This window comes from Alternaria triticimaculans (genome assembly GCF_023758025.1).
Source record: "Alternaria triticimaculans strain BMP 0046 chromosome Unknown scaffold_37, whole genome shotgun sequence".
Lineage (NCBI taxonomy): Eukaryota > Fungi > Ascomycota > Dothideomycetes > Pleosporales > Pleosporaceae > Alternaria > Alternaria triticimaculans.
Window position 1 is genome coordinate 22,374 of NW_026055994.1, and position 16,554 is coordinate 38,927.

At 53.9% G+C, this 16,554-nt stretch overlaps 8 protein-coding genes across 8 annotated transcripts; 3 read left to right on the forward strand and 5 right to left on the reverse strand.

Moving 5' to 3' along the window:
* Positions 1-148: 148 nt before the first annotated feature.
* J4E78_010662 (uncharacterized protein) lies at positions 149-1,033 on the reverse strand (the record flags this gene model as incomplete). Its single annotated transcript, XM_049371238.1, has 1 exon — positions 149-1,033. One exon carries the CDS (start codon positions 1,031-1,033, stop codon positions 149-151), a length of 885 nt encoding a protein of 294 aa, XP_049216996.1.
* A 213-nt stretch (positions 1,034-1,246) lies between these two features.
* J4E78_010663 (uncharacterized protein) lies at positions 1,247-3,268 on the reverse strand (the record flags this gene model as incomplete). Its single annotated transcript, XM_049371239.1, has 5 exons — positions 1,247-1,680; positions 1,730-2,392; positions 2,450-2,908; positions 2,973-3,170; positions 3,232-3,268. 5 exons carry the CDS (start codon positions 3,266-3,268, stop codon positions 1,247-1,249), a joined length of 1,791 nt encoding a protein of 596 aa, XP_049216997.1.
* A 1,175-nt stretch (positions 3,269-4,443) lies between these two features.
* J4E78_010664 (uncharacterized protein) lies at positions 4,444-6,024 on the reverse strand (the record flags this gene model as incomplete). The annotated part of the gene is made up of 1 exon (XM_049371240.1): positions 4,444-6,024. One exon carries the CDS (start codon positions 6,022-6,024, stop codon positions 4,444-4,446), a length of 1,581 nt encoding a protein of 526 aa, XP_049216998.1.
* Positions 6,025-6,213: 189 nt separating this feature from the next.
* CYP1 (heme binding) lies at positions 6,214-6,761 on the forward strand (the record flags this gene model as incomplete). The annotated part of the gene is made up of 2 exons (XM_049371241.1): positions 6,214-6,246; positions 6,294-6,761. The coding sequence occupies 2 exons, from the start codon at positions 6,214-6,216 to the stop codon at positions 6,759-6,761; spliced, it is 501 nt and encodes a 166-aa protein (XP_049216999.1).
* A 124-nt stretch (positions 6,762-6,885) lies between these two features.
* On the reverse strand, positions 6,886-8,194 carry J4E78_010666 (uncharacterized protein; the record flags this gene model as incomplete). The annotated part of the gene is made up of 3 exons (XM_049371242.1): positions 6,886-7,092; positions 7,139-7,761; positions 7,816-8,194. 3 exons carry the CDS (start codon positions 8,192-8,194, stop codon positions 6,886-6,888), a joined length of 1,209 nt encoding a protein of 402 aa, XP_049217000.1.
* An 887-nt stretch (positions 8,195-9,081) lies between these two features.
* J4E78_010667 (uncharacterized protein) lies at positions 9,082-10,922 on the reverse strand (the record flags this gene model as incomplete). The annotated part of the gene is made up of 3 exons (XM_049371243.1): positions 9,082-10,208; positions 10,261-10,738; positions 10,785-10,922. The coding sequence occupies 3 exons, from the start codon at positions 10,920-10,922 to the stop codon at positions 9,082-9,084; spliced, it is 1,743 nt and encodes a 580-aa protein (XP_049217001.1).
* Positions 10,923-11,704: 782 nt separating this feature from the next.
* J4E78_010668 (uncharacterized protein) lies at positions 11,705-12,569 on the forward strand (the record flags this gene model as incomplete). The annotated part of the gene is made up of 2 exons (XM_049371244.1): positions 11,705-12,188; positions 12,457-12,569. 2 exons carry the CDS (start codon positions 11,705-11,707, stop codon positions 12,567-12,569), a joined length of 597 nt encoding a protein of 198 aa, XP_049217002.1.
* A 1,357-nt stretch (positions 12,570-13,926) lies between these two features.
* Positions 13,927-15,009, forward strand: J4E78_010669 (uncharacterized protein; the record flags this gene model as incomplete). The annotated part of the gene is made up of 1 exon (XM_049371245.1): positions 13,927-15,009. The coding sequence occupies one exon, from the start codon at positions 13,927-13,929 to the stop codon at positions 15,007-15,009; it is 1,083 nt and encodes a 360-aa protein (XP_049217003.1).
* Between the last annotated feature and the right edge of the window lie 1,545 nt (positions 15,010-16,554).

Consider the following 16,554-nt stretch of genomic DNA (forward strand, 5'->3'; position numbering starts at 1 on the left):
TACACAGTTTCTACTCTCTGATCGGCGAGTAGAGCGAAATCTGCCCAACGAAGAACATGATGATCGTCAAAGCCGCGACAGCCGTGAAAACAATGGCGACCTATGATCAAATCAGCGTTGAAACCTTCCAAATTCGCCTCGCCTGAGATCATACCTTGTCCCCATCGTCTAATCCTCCAGAATTACCCAAATTCGACGTTGCACTCCACACGAGCAGAAACATACCCACAACCATGCAGATAGTCGCGGATATGAGAAACATGACTGGCATCTGCCAAGTCAAGACCTGGACAAGGTTTGGCGCACGACGACCCGTTCGTTTCCAGCGACTTCCTTTACCAAGTAGCTTGTGAAGATTGGCGATGCCATCGCGGTGCGACGAAAGCCGGTGTAAACGCACGGTCTGGTCGGCTGCGCTGATGATGGAGAGCATTGTGATGATGATGCCACAGTACCACGATGTCCGGACATACCACGGAGTGGGCCTGCCGGTGGTGAGGATATTTGGCCAGCTGCCTGTCGAGGTAAGGACACCCGCAAGCAGGGCGGACTTGACCATCGTCAGCGATGCGGCATCATCAATGGATACAGTACTTACCACGACACCAACAAAGTTCAGCTCGCTTAGCTTGTTGTCTCTCCATTTTTCGACAAGCTCATCTCTCTCGCTTTGGCCATGCGTGTTGAGCAGTATTTCCAAAGGGTCATACGTTGAGGGGTCCGGTAAGAAGATGCCACCACCAAACATTTGCGGTGCGCAAAAACAACTGCTTTGCCGCTTGCGTTTGTTGTTGGACGTCTCGGGATGTAGGGGTGGCTGGGTAACACCATTCGATCCTCGGTCTGCTGCTCTCCATTCGACATCGTCCGGCTCACGGGTAGAAGAGGTACGGAACATGGTTGACTCGGTATCTGAAGGATAGAAGAGGTTGTCGATATAGGCAACAGTGGCCTCTACTGACTTTATCAAAGGTTTGCCAGAAGGAAACAATGCTGCGGTGTTGAAGAGGTGTTCGCCGATTATGACGCACATCGCGCCGTTAGCTGTAGCGTCGCAATGCAGCCAAGTCTACCTAAACAGATGTAAGGTCGGCCAACGCTGCAAACGTTAACAGCCAGCCATGCAGGACGCTTAATCTTAAGGACGCAAGCGTTTGAATAAGCCTCGATTGTAATTACAGACCTCGGCTACATATTCACTGCGTCTACGCCTGTGGCGCACCCATCTCAGTTCCTTGCGACCAGCTCAATGCATGACCACGGCGACATGGTCGTCCATGTACTTCGAGATATCGCCCAAGAAGCATGCCGCGATGATGCTGACTCCGCCAAACGCTATGCTCACGTAGTACACGTACTTGTACGCCTCGGCGTACGCGAGCTGTCCAGCGTACACGACCAACTCATACGCACCCGGCACGTCCTTGATACCCGGAAGCTCATGAAGAAGCGGGAGAAGCGATCCGCCGGTAATGGCGATTGCCTCTCCGATGATCTCAGGCGATGTGATGTTGAGCTTGGTCACCATTGCGCCGCCGATGTAGTGGGTTGCGGCGGGAACAAATTTGGAGATGAAGACGTTGTAGTACACGCAGTATCCGATCGAACCACCAATGACGCGGATGGCAAGGGTAAGAGCAGCGATTGTTGCGATCAGGTCGTCTGGGCAGATGATAGTGGCTGACGAGGTCAGTAACGCGTTCGTCGATCAACGCGACGTGAAACTTACAGATGATGGATGCGGGCACAACGATACCACCAATGCCGAGACCAGCGAGAACCAACAATCCCCACAGTTGGTACAAGTTGTCCACGCGACCGATAGAAAGGGCACCGCAGCCTGCCGTCATCATGATCGACGAGACGATCAAAAGCTCCTTGTTATGACCACGGAGCAATGAAAGCAACCACAGCACAATACAAGCCCCAGCCAGAATCGAAAACCCAACAGGAATACCCCTGATACCAACACCAACAGGATCATGACCATAAACGTTGAACGCCTGCGTCGGCCAGAACATGAGGATCGAGAAGAAGTTGGCTCCAGAGATAAACGTAATAACGAGTGTCAGCCCCAGAATCCGGGGCTCCTGACGAAGTCGCTTGGGGAACATGGGATGTTTGGCTCCGTAAGCTTCCCAGAAGACAAAGGCGACGAGGAAAGCGACACCCAGGATCAAGGGCGCGAGCACGTGTGCGCTGGACCACTTGTACTGGTAGCCACCCCACTGCATGCCCATCATGAATAAGATCATACCGGCAACAGACAGGAAACCGCCGATGTAGTCGATCTGTGCGAGAACCTCTCTGCGGCTCATACCCACGCTGTTGACGCGGGGAGGAGGGTGGTAGAACACGAACGTCAAGACGAGGCCGATGAAAGCCCAGAGACCTAAGATCGTCAGTTTCCCCTCTCATGCGTCGTTAGATAACAGGGAAAAGTTCTTACCACACCACATCCCAATCCACCTCCACGCCCCCGGACTCTGACTAGCAATAAGCTGCGCCCAAAGCACACTCGGACAAAACGGCAAAATCGTAAAAACCAATATCGCAACATACTTGCCCCTCTGGCTCGTCGGCGCAAGCTCGCTCGTCACCGCCAACGCCGTAAGTTCGTTGATGCCCGCGCCCACACCGCTAAACACCATTCCTGCAATGAAGATATTCATGGAATGTGCGGTTGAGCAGATAATCATGCCGAGGATCAGGAAGCACGCGCCGATCATGGCGACCCACCGGCGGCCTACGATGTCGGAGATGGAACCGACGAAGGGGCACACGGCGGCGAGGGAGAGGAGGTTTGCCAGGATAAACCAGATCCAGCGGTCGGTGCCGCCTATGTCGGCGTAGATGTAGGGGGGGACGCCGCCGAAGAGGTAGACGGGGATTTGGCTGCCTGTCCATACTATTCTTCATGTTAGCGAGGGAACTCCGTTGTGTATCAGTCGTTTGTGAAGGGCTCTACGCACGGAAAGCCATGGCGACCAAAGCCATAAGTCTCTTGAAGTTCATAGGCTGCTCGGAATCGTGGTCCTCGCCGTCGCCGGCTGTCCGCAAGCCATCTTTTTCGTAGTAGTTGGTGTGTCCGGGGACTTGCTCGTTGGTGTGGATTTGCTCGATGTGGTTGAAAGCTGGTTTGGAGGCTGAGGGGGAGTGGTCTGAGATATCTATCCTGTTGCATCAGTACATGTGTAGGTGGATGTGAGGTTGAGATGTAGGGTTACGTACCAGAGCCATCGCTATGGTCTCGCATCGTGTTCTTCATGGTCTACGTATGGGGACGAACCGGTAGACAGCAATGGAGACTTTGAACAGCACGAACGAAAGTGTTCGCAAGAATGACTGACACTTCGTTTGGAGGCTCAGCGGGGCTCTTATGCTATCCATGCAATTGGAACTCACCCTTGCTTTCACCACGCCCCCGTCCATCACATTCCCCACCCACGACTCAGTCTGCGGGGTATTTCCCACCTAGCATCCAGCTAGTCCTCACATCCGTCCCTCTTCCTCCAAATCCCTCCCTTTCCCTCCATTATCCTCCTTGACACTAGACCCCAGACCCATGGTCTAGCCCATCCACCCACCGTCCCCATCCGCGCATCCAGATTCGCTTCTCGCACCACGGCCGCGGTAACTTTCCAACACGCCTACCTGACACTTCCGCCACGTTAACCAGCTAGCCTATCACTTCCTTCCGTACCATGTCCATGGGACACCGGGGGAAGTTGTGAATGGGGTTAGCGTGGCTGCGTAGTGTGTATGTACCCCGCAATTGCTTGGTCGAGCTTGTCGCAACAAGCAAAGAAGCGGCTGAACAAGCTTTTGGCGAGGTTTGTCGATCTCAGATGGCTTCGTTGGAAAACCTGGGGATGGGGATAAGGTGAACGGGGATCGGCGGGGGACGGTGGGTTGGTGTTGGTAACCTTGGAATGGAGAGGTGGTGCGGCGATTCCGTATGTAAGGAGAGGGCATACACGACACGGACATGACCTGAGGACCTCGGGACTTTCTTCACTAGCTGTCTCGCTCTTCGCTCCTCGCACAATACACCTCCGCGCGGCTTTCCCCTTCGGTCCTATTCGCGCGGAGAAAAGTCCGCGTTGGATACACCTACAGGGGAGTATGGGCTTGACCTGCCCGTACAGATGCATGGTCTCTAGTCCCGTGAGCTATGCTCGCTCTCGCGTATGTACGATAGCGACACCGGAGTGGATGCTTGATACGCCACAAGTACGGCTGTTCGGCTACGGGGGTCATGCAGACTGTGTTCTTGATTCGAGTTGCCTAGGTAGAATGAGAGGATGGGAGAGCTTGTTGGAAGTTCACTGCTAGGCTTTCATTGAGATGGATTCGCGTGATGATGTGGGGATGGATGTTGATTGCTGGTTCTTTTTACCACTATCAATGTAGTTACTTCGGTAAGGGAGGTAAAGGCACCTATCATCTCAGACCATCCATCTCCAAGCTCACATTATCCGCTCTCGAACCATAAACACCCCCATCCAAGATCCACTGCTCATTATCATCATTATCATCCTGCACGCGACGCCACGTCTGCTTCCTGCCTCCTTCACCCGCATTCTCCTTGCCTTTACTCTCCTGGACCTTAATAGTCGGCCTAATCAGTCCACCCAACAGCGGATTCTTGCTGAACGCCCCGCTACCACTCGATAGCGTATTCCCATCTCGGGGCCGTTGAGTAGGTTCGGGTGGCTCATCTTCGCTCTCGGGTGTAGCCGGCCTCTCGGTAGCAGCCATGCGCTTGACAAGCTTCTTGCCAGAGAGGTCGATGCTGGCGACTACCTTGCGCTTCTCGTACTCTGGGCGCGCATTCCAGTCTTGCTCGCGTAGTGCTTTTTGCTGGCGCTTGAGCTGCATGGCGCGTTCTTGGGGGCTGGCCCACATGCTGAGGCCGGCTGTTGTGGTTTCGAAGTCGGCGGCTTCGTCGTGGACTTGAGTTCGTTTGGCGTTTTGGGCTTGGAAGGCGAGCAGCTTGTCTCTGTGCTGTTTTGCTTTTGCGAGCTTCTCGTTCTCAGACTCGACGTCCGAGGCGGGATTGGAAGATGCGGGTGTTCCTGTGCGGGGTGTTGAGAACGGGCGTGGTGCGAGTGAGACATCGGCACGCTTTTGGCCGGCGTTGTTGGCGGCCATCTTCTCTTTTCCGCGCTCTTCGCGGAGAACTCGCACCATGGATTGGATGTCTTGTGCACTGAACAGAGCTGAGTTGCAGAAGGTGCATGGGCCGATGCCTTCCTTGACACAGATGATCTTTCCGCAATTCAAGCAGTTTGGCGCAGCTTCGAGCAAAGGATGCCTGGTAGCCATGCAATTGCATTTCCGCTTGCTGTTGTCTTGTGGGGAAAGAGTAGGGTTCGTCTGGATCTCAAGCGCTCTGATTGCGGACTCCAGATCGTTGAGTGCCGTTGAGGCACCATGCATGGGCGTGCCACCAGTGACATTGACCTTTGCCTTTGCCTTTGGTTTAGTATCGGAGATAAGTTGGCCTGGAAGTTTCTTTGCTGGTTGCGGAGCAGGCGAGACGCCACGGGACTTGGGGGTTGATGTCCCCGATGACGTAGTGAAGGTTGGTAATTGTAACCCATCAGGTTGTTCTTGTAAGCCGAATTTAGCAGCCTTGGGCTTTGAGCTACCCGCCATGTAATCTTGTTCATCCTTTTTGAGATATGAACCAGACACATTGCCATGGTCTTCTACTTGTCGCGGTGGCGGAAGTTTGTTCAAACCGGGTTTCTTTTTCTTTGGCTTCGCCCTGGGTACTTCTGACATGCCATTTGACACTTGGGCCTGACCAGAGCCGCTGGAAGGTTTCGCCTTTCTCCGGTTGTTAAACGAAGAGATAAACTCAAGTGCTTGCGGGCTATCGCCTAAGAAGTTCTGCAGATGGTCCGCTGCTTCTTTGGGCGATAGTGACTCAGTATAGGATATTAGTTGCTTCAGTGACTCATCGTCTAGAGGGACAAGCTTCGATAGCTGGGGCAATGCCCAGTTTGAGAGATCCATGTTCTTGTTGATGGGGTTGTGGTTGCCAAATGTCAGAATAGGTTATTAGCTGTGAATCATCACTCTGAGCTAGTAGCTGTGGCGCAGATGTGTGGCTGGTGTGCGGTCCGTGCCTCGAAGTTCACATGGAATTCCAGCTCGTGGGGAAGCTGCCATCACAGTCCTCATACCCTCAACTACACATTCACCATGGCTACTGACATCGCGCTCGATACCACTATTGTGCGTGAATCTTCTCACACGATAAACACCCTTACTAACCCGAGCAGGGCACCATTGTCATCGAACTCTACAACGACCACGCGCCCAAGACATGCAAAAACTTCTCGACGCTCACGCAGCGCAACTACTTCAACGGCCTGATCTTCCACCGCATAATACCAAACTTCATGATCCAAGGCGGCGACCCCACGGGTACTGGACGAGGAGGTGAGAGCATATATGGAGACAAGTTCGAGGACGAGATCAGCCCCCAGCTCAAGCACACGGGTGCAGGCATCCTCAGCATGGCCAACTCCGGTCCGAACACCAATGGCTCCCAGTTCTTCATCACATTGGCGCCGACTCCGTGGTTGGACGGCAAGCACACGATCTTTGGAAGGGTCAAGAGCGGGATGCAGATCGTGAAGAAGCTGGGCTTGGTCAAGACAGACAAGGAAGACCGCCCTGTGGAGGAAGTCAAGATTGTCAAGGCATACCTCGTCGACGACGGCGCGATGGCGATGCAGCGATACTAGCGCGGAGGAACGGGATCAGCCAGGCGCCGACGCGATCGCATGACAGAGCGCATCAACGCGACACTCAATGCTTGAACGTGAGTTACTCGAAAATGGAATGTAGATTAATTACTCATACGTCCAACTAGTTCAGAGCTCCATTCGGATGGATCAACACCTTCGTATACCCCTCGATCCTCTTGTCAAACTTCTCGTATGCCGTCGGCGCGTCGTCGATATTAATCTCGTGCGACACAACGAAGCTCGGCTTAGCCTTGCCCGATACAATCATGTCGCGAAGATACCTGTTGTACGCCTTCACATTACACTGCCCGGTGCCAAGATGCAAGCCCTGCCGTCGTTAGTGGTGGTTACACGACTTCGAGCCACGAACATACCTTTTCGAATAGCTTGCCGAACGAGATCAGAATTTGGCCCTTCTTGCTCTGCTCATCTGGGGCTCCAGGGTCGGCCGGAACATACAGCCCTGGAATACCCAAACCACCCGTTGGCCGGGTCACCATGATCAGCTGGTCCAAGACAACGTTTGGCTTCTCCTTGCTACCCGACGCGTCCACGGCTTGATACCCAACCGCGTCGACCGCGCGATCCACCATACCGTCATTGAGCTTGATGATCTGCTCAACCGGGTCGCTCTTCCTGAAGTCAATAGGAATGCATCCGATCTTCTCCGCAGCTTGCAGTCGCTCAGGCACTGTGTCGACTACGAAGACCTTGCTTGCACCTCGTAGGATACCGCTATACGCTGCCATGAGACCAACAGGACCCGCGCCAAACACCGCGACGCTTTCGCCGGACTGGAAGCCAGCGAGCACCAGCCCATGCCAGCCCGTTGGGAATATATCTGCTAGCAGTATGAAGTCGGCTTCATGCTCGGTTCCTTTGGGTAGTTTCAGGGCGTTGAAGTCGGCGAAGGGGACGCGGAGGTATTGCGCTTGGCCGCCCTGATACGGGCCCATGGCTACGTAGCCGTAAGCGCCGCCGGCGAAGCCTGGGTTTACTCTGTTCTATTGTTAGGACTGGTGCATGATAGCCTTATTGGAGTTCGACTTACCCGGTACAGAACGCTGTTTTGCCCTCCTCGCAATTGCGACACCTGCCGTCGGCGACATTCTGCGAGCCACATCAGAACTATCCGCACTACATCTCCAAGCAACACTCACAAACGGCAACACAATCCTATCCCCCTTCTCCAAAAGCGTCACGCCGGCACCAACCTCGATAATCGTCCCCATATTCTCATGACCAAACACCAGACCCGCCTCCGCAGCCGTCCGTCCCTGATACATGTGCAAGTCCGATCCGCAAATCGCCGCCGTCGTAACCTTGACAATCACATCATCCGGATGCTGTATCGTGGGCAGTTCGACGTCCTTGACTGAGACCTTGAATGGACCTTCGTAGTGCACTGCTTTCATCTTGTCGCTGGACATTTTGGGGGGTTGTTGCGCGTGTCGCGTATAAGCAGTTTCACAGGTTCAAAGATTCGAAGATATAAGATTCAATAAGTTGGTCGCGACAATAGAACGAGATGCGCGTATGGTATGAAGAGGAAAAGTCGCAGAGGACAAAAGGCGCGTTGATCCCACAACGGAGCCAGACCCAGTCTATGATGTATGACGACCCCTCATCTTCGGTACTTGCAAGCTTGCAAGCTTGCAGGAGTTGGGACCAGAGCGTCTGGCTGGCGTCATTATTGAGGGGCTGACAGCGGAGGAGTTGTCGATCAAGTGTGGGGTACGGGTTCCGAATCGGAAGAGGCGCTTCGGAAACTAGCGCGTTGCGTAGATTGCGCTTCAACATTTGAAGTCACTTGTATCTGCGTGGACAGCCTTTCCGCACGGTAGAGGACTTTGGGGGATCGGTCACGCCGATGTTGAGGTCTTCTACCATCTTTAGACTTTAAGCTGTTTAGAGTGGTAGAGGCCTCAACATCGGCGTGGGAGGTCTTGCTTGGTTCTGTATTGTGCGGAAAACGCGGAACGCTGATCGACGTCTGAAGTCTTCTGTGACGGATCTTTTGTAGATTGAGATCATGAGCAAGAGATAAGGAGAACCTCACTGCAGAATTCATGCTAGCTCATTCTGAGCGAAATGTAAAGTGAACACCTTTTCAAGATTGCTAGCTTCCTCGGAGCCATGACTCCTGTGATGTGATAATGTTCGAGAAAAGGCCATCATCGTAAGGCAGAGTCGTATGAGCAATGTAGTGCCCAGATGGGATATCCCGAATAAAGTCCCGCCCAAACTCCAAATCCATTCCTATCCCACAAGAAAACGGGATTAACCATACCCATCCCTCACCACCCTGCAACCCGACTCACCAAACCAAACCCATCAACCCCTCATTCAATCTCCCCAACCTCCCCCTAACCTTCTCCACCCTCTCTCCACCCACCTCAACAACCTTCTCTTTTCCTTCCACTCCTCCCTTCTCTTTCCCTCCCACCCCAACCTTCTCACTCTCAACGCCAGCCTTCTCCCCCTCCACAGCCCCCTTCCTCTCCGCCTTCTCCTTCTTCTCCCACCTCCTCTTCCACATCCCCCGATAATTAACCACACACTGCCTAACCCAAACCCTCCACCACACCTCCTCCGCCCACCTTACTAACACCCCATCCGTTGCACCAGCATACTGCGCATCTGCCCATGCCATCGTAAAGTCCTTGTCGCGCGGCACGGTGGCGAGGTAAGGTGTGCCGGTGGAGGGGCAGAAGAGTGTCCAGCGGAAGAGACAGAGGAGTTTTGCGGCGGCGGACATGTTGGGTGGAGGTGGGGAGGCGGAGAATGGGAGGGGTGGTACGTAGGGGAGGGGGGCGACGTGGAGGGCTGGGTTTGCTGGGTTTGGGGAGGAGGTGGTGGTTGATAGAGATGGGGAGAGGGGAGGTGGGACTAAAGCGCTCGGTGAGATGGGTGAGGCATTGGTCGACAAGCCGGGTGTGAGCGGTGGTGTCAACGGCGGTGTTAGCTCGCCTGTAGCTGTGGGTTCGAGATCGGGGGTCTGCGGCTGAAGCTGTTTGACTATGATGATTGGAACGGGTACGTCGCTACTCCGTCCATTCTTACCAGTTGGAATGGCTTGGGTGATAAGCTCGCGCAATCTCTGCTCTTCGCGCTCTTTGACCCATGCGGCGCGCTTGGTGTAGTATGCGGTCGCCACATGCGGGAACATGGTGAAGACTTTGTTGCGGACAGCTGCTCTGGTGCTGGTTTGCCATGCTGAGAGGTCTTGATCGACGTGCTCAATGACTTTGCTGTCATCCTCTTCGCTGTCTGCAGTCTGCTGAATAGGACAGTAGCCAGGGTAATGCTGCGGAACCCATTCTTTGATGAAATGTGTCCAGTACGGCGCGCGATCTTCAAGTCGGTCGTTATACTTTTCCTCGGCCAGTCGTGCGGCGAAGTGACCTGGGTGGAAGAGCCAGGAGCCAGTCAAGTACTTGTAGACTGAATATAACTATCAGCAAAAAGTCGCAAACAGCGCAAATCAATAACTTACTCTCCTCCTTAGTCTTGAATCCCCCATTCAAGATCCTCCAATCCAAGCCCACAATCCTCAGCGCGTCTTTCGGATCCTTGCTAACCCACACCATGCTACCAGGAAAATTCGTCTCTTCCATCTCTTCGACGCGGATGTGTATACCCTCAGGATCCATGGTGAGGCCCAGCGGTTTGACCATACTGCCGATCATCTTGCTGTTGCTTGCGTAGTTGAGCTCGAAGTGACACCAGTGAAACAACTCCGGCTTGAAGCAGACTTTGACATCGATCTGGATGAAGTAGTTCTCTTCGCCGTGGGGCGAGTCGATGGCGAAGTACATGCAGTCTCTGGTGAGAAAGCCTTGGCGTCCATGTGTGGTATCGAGGACGTCTTTGATGAGAGAGACGGTGCTTTGCCAGGGGAATGCGTCGAGTGCGGTGGTGCCTTCGGAGTGGAGAGGGGAGCAGACTAGGAAGTCGACGTCGCCGTAGTCATCCTGTGGGTGTCAGCAGGTGAGCAGCGTGGTAAATGTGTAGTCATACCTTGCCGGGCATCTCAGTTGGTACCACGACTTGCGCGAAGACAGTCTGCAGCGCGGCTTTCGTCTCTGCTTTGACCCTCTCGTAGACCGATGGGGAGATGCGGGGACAATACAGTCCTTTGAAGGCATGGCCGCCCATCTCGTGCAACGATCGAGGGGAAGACAGTTGTCAGTGTTAGTCGACCTCTTACTGAATGATGAAAGCGTCTGATTCGAAATGAACGATGAGAAGACGATGGATGTTTAGAAGATCAAGAAGCTGCACTTCACTTTGTATTGCTCTAGCGTGCTGCAGGATGGAGTAAAGGTAAGAACAGCTGAGCGGTGCCAATTGCGGTAAGAGAGTATCAGACGACATGGCAAGTGCCCAGCGGAACAAACATGGCAACTGTGTACGCGAACTTGATCCCATCGAACGTCACCTTTACCTGGAGGCATCGAATCGTGCCAGTGTTACATCAAGCAACCGATCGCCATAAACGTGTTGTTGTGTCTCGATCCTGTTGGAAAAGAACAAGACTACACCAGACTGTACGGGCATAAGCGCGCAACAGATTCCGTAGACAATGATCCTCGTGAGATGGACTGCTCCAAAATGTGACTTGCAACTCAGAGGCAGCACCTGATAGAAGCGCTTACCAAGATCTGGTAAGATTGCTGTACTGCATTCACATCGTCCTTAGGCTTGTTAACAGATGAGAGTGCGCCTTGCCTGCAGCCTTGCAGCCTACCTCCCCATACTCTTCTGCGTCGCATACTTGTGGCGTTCAAAAAACGATTGGGCGAGGCTGCTCTGTGTCACCCTCACCATCACCGCTCCTGCGGCGCAGCAGTGCCACAAGCGCTAAGCCAGAACACATATCAATATCGCACTCACCACCACTCCATCTTCAACCAACTACCACCAAAGAAGCTGACAACATGGCGATGGCGCGACTCCAAGCAATCCTCGCCTGCTTCCCCTGCGGCACCGAGGAGCCGGAGCACGACACTTACCCCGACGAGAAAGTCGCATTGCTCTCCACCGCTACCTCCAACACCCACCCTACAGAAGAGGTCACAGATGAGATCGCAGACTCCGTCGTCGAAAAACTCCTCACCACCCGCCTCACCGGCGCCCACCTGCGCATGCACCTAGACGCCCTCGTCGGCACCTCCGGCTGGCGCACCACGCTCGCCCAACACATCCTCTCGCGCCTCACCACCGCTCTCCGCGCGTCGCACGAAGAACTCGGTCCCACCATCTCCACCGCCTGCGACAAAGCCTGGGAAGCCGCCCAAAGCATTGAGGGCTTTGTCATCGAGCACCCGGTCATGTGCACCGTCATTGCCCTGGGCGTCCTCGCTATCGTCGCGCCGTGGGTGTTGGAAGCGCTTGGTTTTGCTGAACTGGGGCCGGTTGAAGGTACGTGTAGTATGAAAGTGTGAAAGTGTGAGAGTATGAAAGTATGGGTGTTACTTCCCCTTCGTTTCCAGCGACGTGGGAATCCGGGGATGAAGATGCGACAGTACGTTCCGTGGAAACCTGCAAAAAGCAAAACAGCCTTGGGATATTTCGTGACCAAAGAAAAGCGGTTGGAAGAAAAGGACACGGAAATGTCAAGCGAATTGAACGGGAAGAAACTGATTTGACTTGACTTGGAAGAAAGCGCTAACACAATGACTGTATGCAGGTACCTTCGCCTCATGGTGGCAGTCCACCTACGCCGGCCTCGTACCAAAGTCCTCGCTATTTTCCTTCTTCCAGCGGTTAGGTATGACCAAGTGGCACTGGGTGCTCGTCTAATCCATAACTCTGCTATTCATGGTACGGATGAGGGGTTCGTCAGCTTCGGTTCGCTCCTTCCTTTCTCGTCTCGTCTCGTGTCCTCCTATCGATGCGAACAGACCACTCCAGGGCTATTGTGATAAACGAGATCAAGGAAGCAGGAAGCGGGCTGCGGGGAAAGCACCAGAATAAGCGGCAGATGACGCAGTTGGTATAGGTCGAAGGATTCGAGGAGATTGGGATGTCGTCTCGCGTATCTTGCATGATGATGCAGGCGCGTGATGGATTGACATGGTTGGCATTGTGCTGTCTGCTGTCGTCAGTCGAGGGTAGTAGGGCGCCTAATCCAATCCTTCCAACTTCCCCCTCGTGTCTCCGTTCCAATGTCCACGTCCTTGATTAGTAGTTCGCCACCCAAGGCTACAAGGCAGTGACATTATCCTGAGGCTCTGCTGTCATCGCAATTTCCCCACACACCCGTTCTACGTCATCCCACACTTCAGTCAAGCGTTGAGGGACCCGCCCACAATGGAGGAACGGGCAATGTTTCGAACTCAATCAGCAATGGCAATGCGAAGCGAAGCGCAAAGTAAAAGAAAACGGTTCCCGCAACCCGCTTCCCGCGCTGTCACTGTTACAGTTGTTTGCGAAAGTCTACCAAACATCCAACTTTAATTAAGATTAACCATGGAAACACAGACGTGGGCAGACAAAGCGCACCGTGTGTGGAGCTTCAGAGGTTAAGATTTCCGCGGGCAACTCGGGGTCGACCGCAGAACAGCAAGCTTGGAAGGACGCGTACGTACGCGCCTACGCTAGGGATGGACGAACGCGTCCTGCGTCCTGCGTCTACGAATCTTCTAATGCGCGTCGCGTCGCGTCGACGCTAAGACCCATCTGGCCCATCCAAGGATCTGTCACAACACGTTACGCGACACGGTAAATGTTTGGTACGGTAACACCTCCACCCACACCCCCCAACCCCAACCCCACGCGCCGCCCGCAGATCGACACGGGAAGAGGCGTAAACGATCGACAACATTGGTTACAGATCCCAACGGCCGCGTTGCTTCTGTCGTTCTCGTTTCTACTTTCTGTTTCGAACCGCTTGTTTGTTGTTCGTCCGCTACAAGACAGTCGGGATCGCACTATGCGGCTGTACGCTTTTGGTGTGAAACACGAGGGTGCTCGCCCTGGGACTAGCGCGGGGAGCACTGGGTGTATTTTGCAGGCACAGAGCATCAGAGTGCTTTGGGCGGGTTGGTGCGACGCTGTGGTCGCTTGCAGCAACCCAGTCGATTGTGGAAATAGAGATGGAGAGGGGAATAAGAATGGTGGTAGTGGTGATGGTGTTGGGGAACCACACGTTCGGTACATGGGCACAGGCCTCACGGCTGCTCAGAAAGAATACTTGACCAGCGACAGCGATCTGAAACGAGCGATTCCCCTCGGTCCAAATCGCGATAATGGAAGCGAGATCATCTTCTTCGGTAGCACGATGCACGATGGATTGAGGGGGTATGTGTTGACTGACAAGAGTGGGGAGGACATCGACCGGAAAGCAGCGGATCAGAAGGTCGTCATGTTTGGTACCGATGTTGAGATCGAGGACAATGGCGTACCAGACATACAAACTTTCACTGTAAGCGACCAGGTTGAGATCGTGAGGGACGTGAAGATCGGGAGTGAGGGGCATGTACTGGTTTACGTTGAGTATCGTTCCGCGGCTGTGGAGTCGGTGGTGCGGGTCAAAGACTTTGCGGCTTTCCGGCGTTATCTTGAGGCCGGTGAGAAGGGTGAGGGGACCGGAGTAACGGTCCTTCCTTACGAACTTGGCGAATTCCCGCTGTGCGTTGGGAATGCTACAACGATGACTGCGCTAGACGCCGATGGGCACGTTTGGACGGAGACAAGGGATCCGAGGTATGAGAAGTGCTTGGGCCGACCGTATGATGATGCTTTAGACATTGCGCCCGTGCCTTACCTTGAGGTCACCTACGTCAACAAGGTGGCATCGGGCGGGTACATGAGCGCGGCCTTCGACTCGGACGGCGAACTCTTCTTATGGGGTCAGGCATGTCCTGGGTCAAATGAAGAATTGGACGTGCTGAATGGCAATCCTGAAACAAGCGCACTGGTAACAGGCATCAGTGCTGATGACGTTCAAGATGAGTTTGTCAAGTGCTTGGACGTCCGGATAGATGGTCAGGACGCAAAGGTGTACGAGGTAGCGGTTGGTCATGGCCACATCCTAGTGGCAGCCCAAACGTGTAAGACGGAAGGAAGGGTCAAAAGAGTTTTGTTCGCGGCGGGAGACAATAGCAGGGGCCAGTTGGGTCTAGCAACGGATGCGGACTTCAAGAAGAGATTTGAAGGCGTCACAGCTTTGAGGGACGAGCGAATCATTCAGCTGGCGGCGGCTGGATGGTCCACGTACGTCCTAACACTTGAAGAATAACTATCTCATATTGTCGGGCTTCAAACACCCAGAGAAGTACCAAACTAGGTATGCGGAGAGGAAGCGAAGTGCATGCAACAGTGCGCATCTGTAGGAAAACACGACATCAGCCTCAGCTCAATAAGGAAGGCCACAGCCACGCGGCGACACACCACAATCGTATGACACTATCCTCGCACGCTTCGCAGGTCCTGGCTCAACGTGAAATATCGGGCCCAAAGGGTCGAGCTGCCCATCCACGATATCTATCGGCGGTGGTGGAGGTGGTAACAGATTTGGCGAACCGGGCTGAACAGCGATCTGCGTAGTGACAACAATGGATCCAGCTCTGCTTTGGACGATTGGAGGAACGAGTACAGACTGAGCTGAGACCTGAGAGGCTTTGGATTGAGTCTTGGATTTGCGGGTGCTGAGGTGGATGAGCCGGCGTGGCAGAATGCAGTCGAATAGAGGACGTAGATGAGGCAGACATGCTACAATAATACCAGTACTTATCTGGGCGATTGCCCACATCAGAGTGTTGCCCATGCCGTACGTTACGTCGCCTTGGTATGCGACATCGGCCAGTGAGTCGACGCGGAAGGCACCAATGAACATGTTGCTACTCACGTTAGCCATGACTGAGAGAGGATGGTCCCTGATCGCACAACAACCCAAATGCGAATATGGCCGACACAGCCACCCTGTGGGAATGGCGCAGCTTCAGATGCCAGACCACATAGTGCGGAAAACACCAGATGACCGCATCTAGGACTACTCCCAGCACCGCTATGGTGACCACGCAAGGCTTCAGTCGGAAGCAGTATCGTGGATCCTCGAAGGGTATTGTGTAGTTTTGCTTGATCGGCCGACAGTGGAGCGCGATTACCATGACAGACGCTAGTCCTAGGGCGATTGCCGCAATGGTACAAAAGTGAGCTGTGGTTTGGATTAATAAACATGTGGATACCGGATGGTGGTGGATGTGTAAGGTTTGACAATACCACCGTATCTCAACCAGCTGTACGTCCTGGTGTATAAGGTCCGAATGAAGAAGATGAGAATTGCGCATCGAGTGAAGGCTGTGCATATGGCTAGGGGAAGCCGGAAGAGCCACAGTATCTGTGAGCGTGAGCGCCCGCCTCACAGCCAGAATGTTATCCACAGCAAGAATGTCATACTATCAGCGTTCGCTTGAGATCCGCCGTGGCAGCTGTCACCATGTGTTGACGGACAAGACTAGCAGCCATCGCTTCAGAAAATTAGCAACGCAGTATGAATCGCTGACGTGGGCGACTCGCAAACAATAAACATTGCCATCACCACGTAGAGAAGGAGCTACCCAGCGTGGTTAGAGAGTGCCTTCTGTAAAGGGGTCAGGCCATACCAGGGCCAACACCAAAAACGTATCATCAATAGTCCATGGCAGTAGTCGCGTGCGCTTTGAGTAGAAGCGCGCCAGGATAAAAAGCAGAGGTAGCACCGAGAGAATGACAAGGCCCGCGATATAATTGCCGAATAGCATGGGTTGGTCGGATCGAGCCGACTCTAGGAAAAAGGACCGGC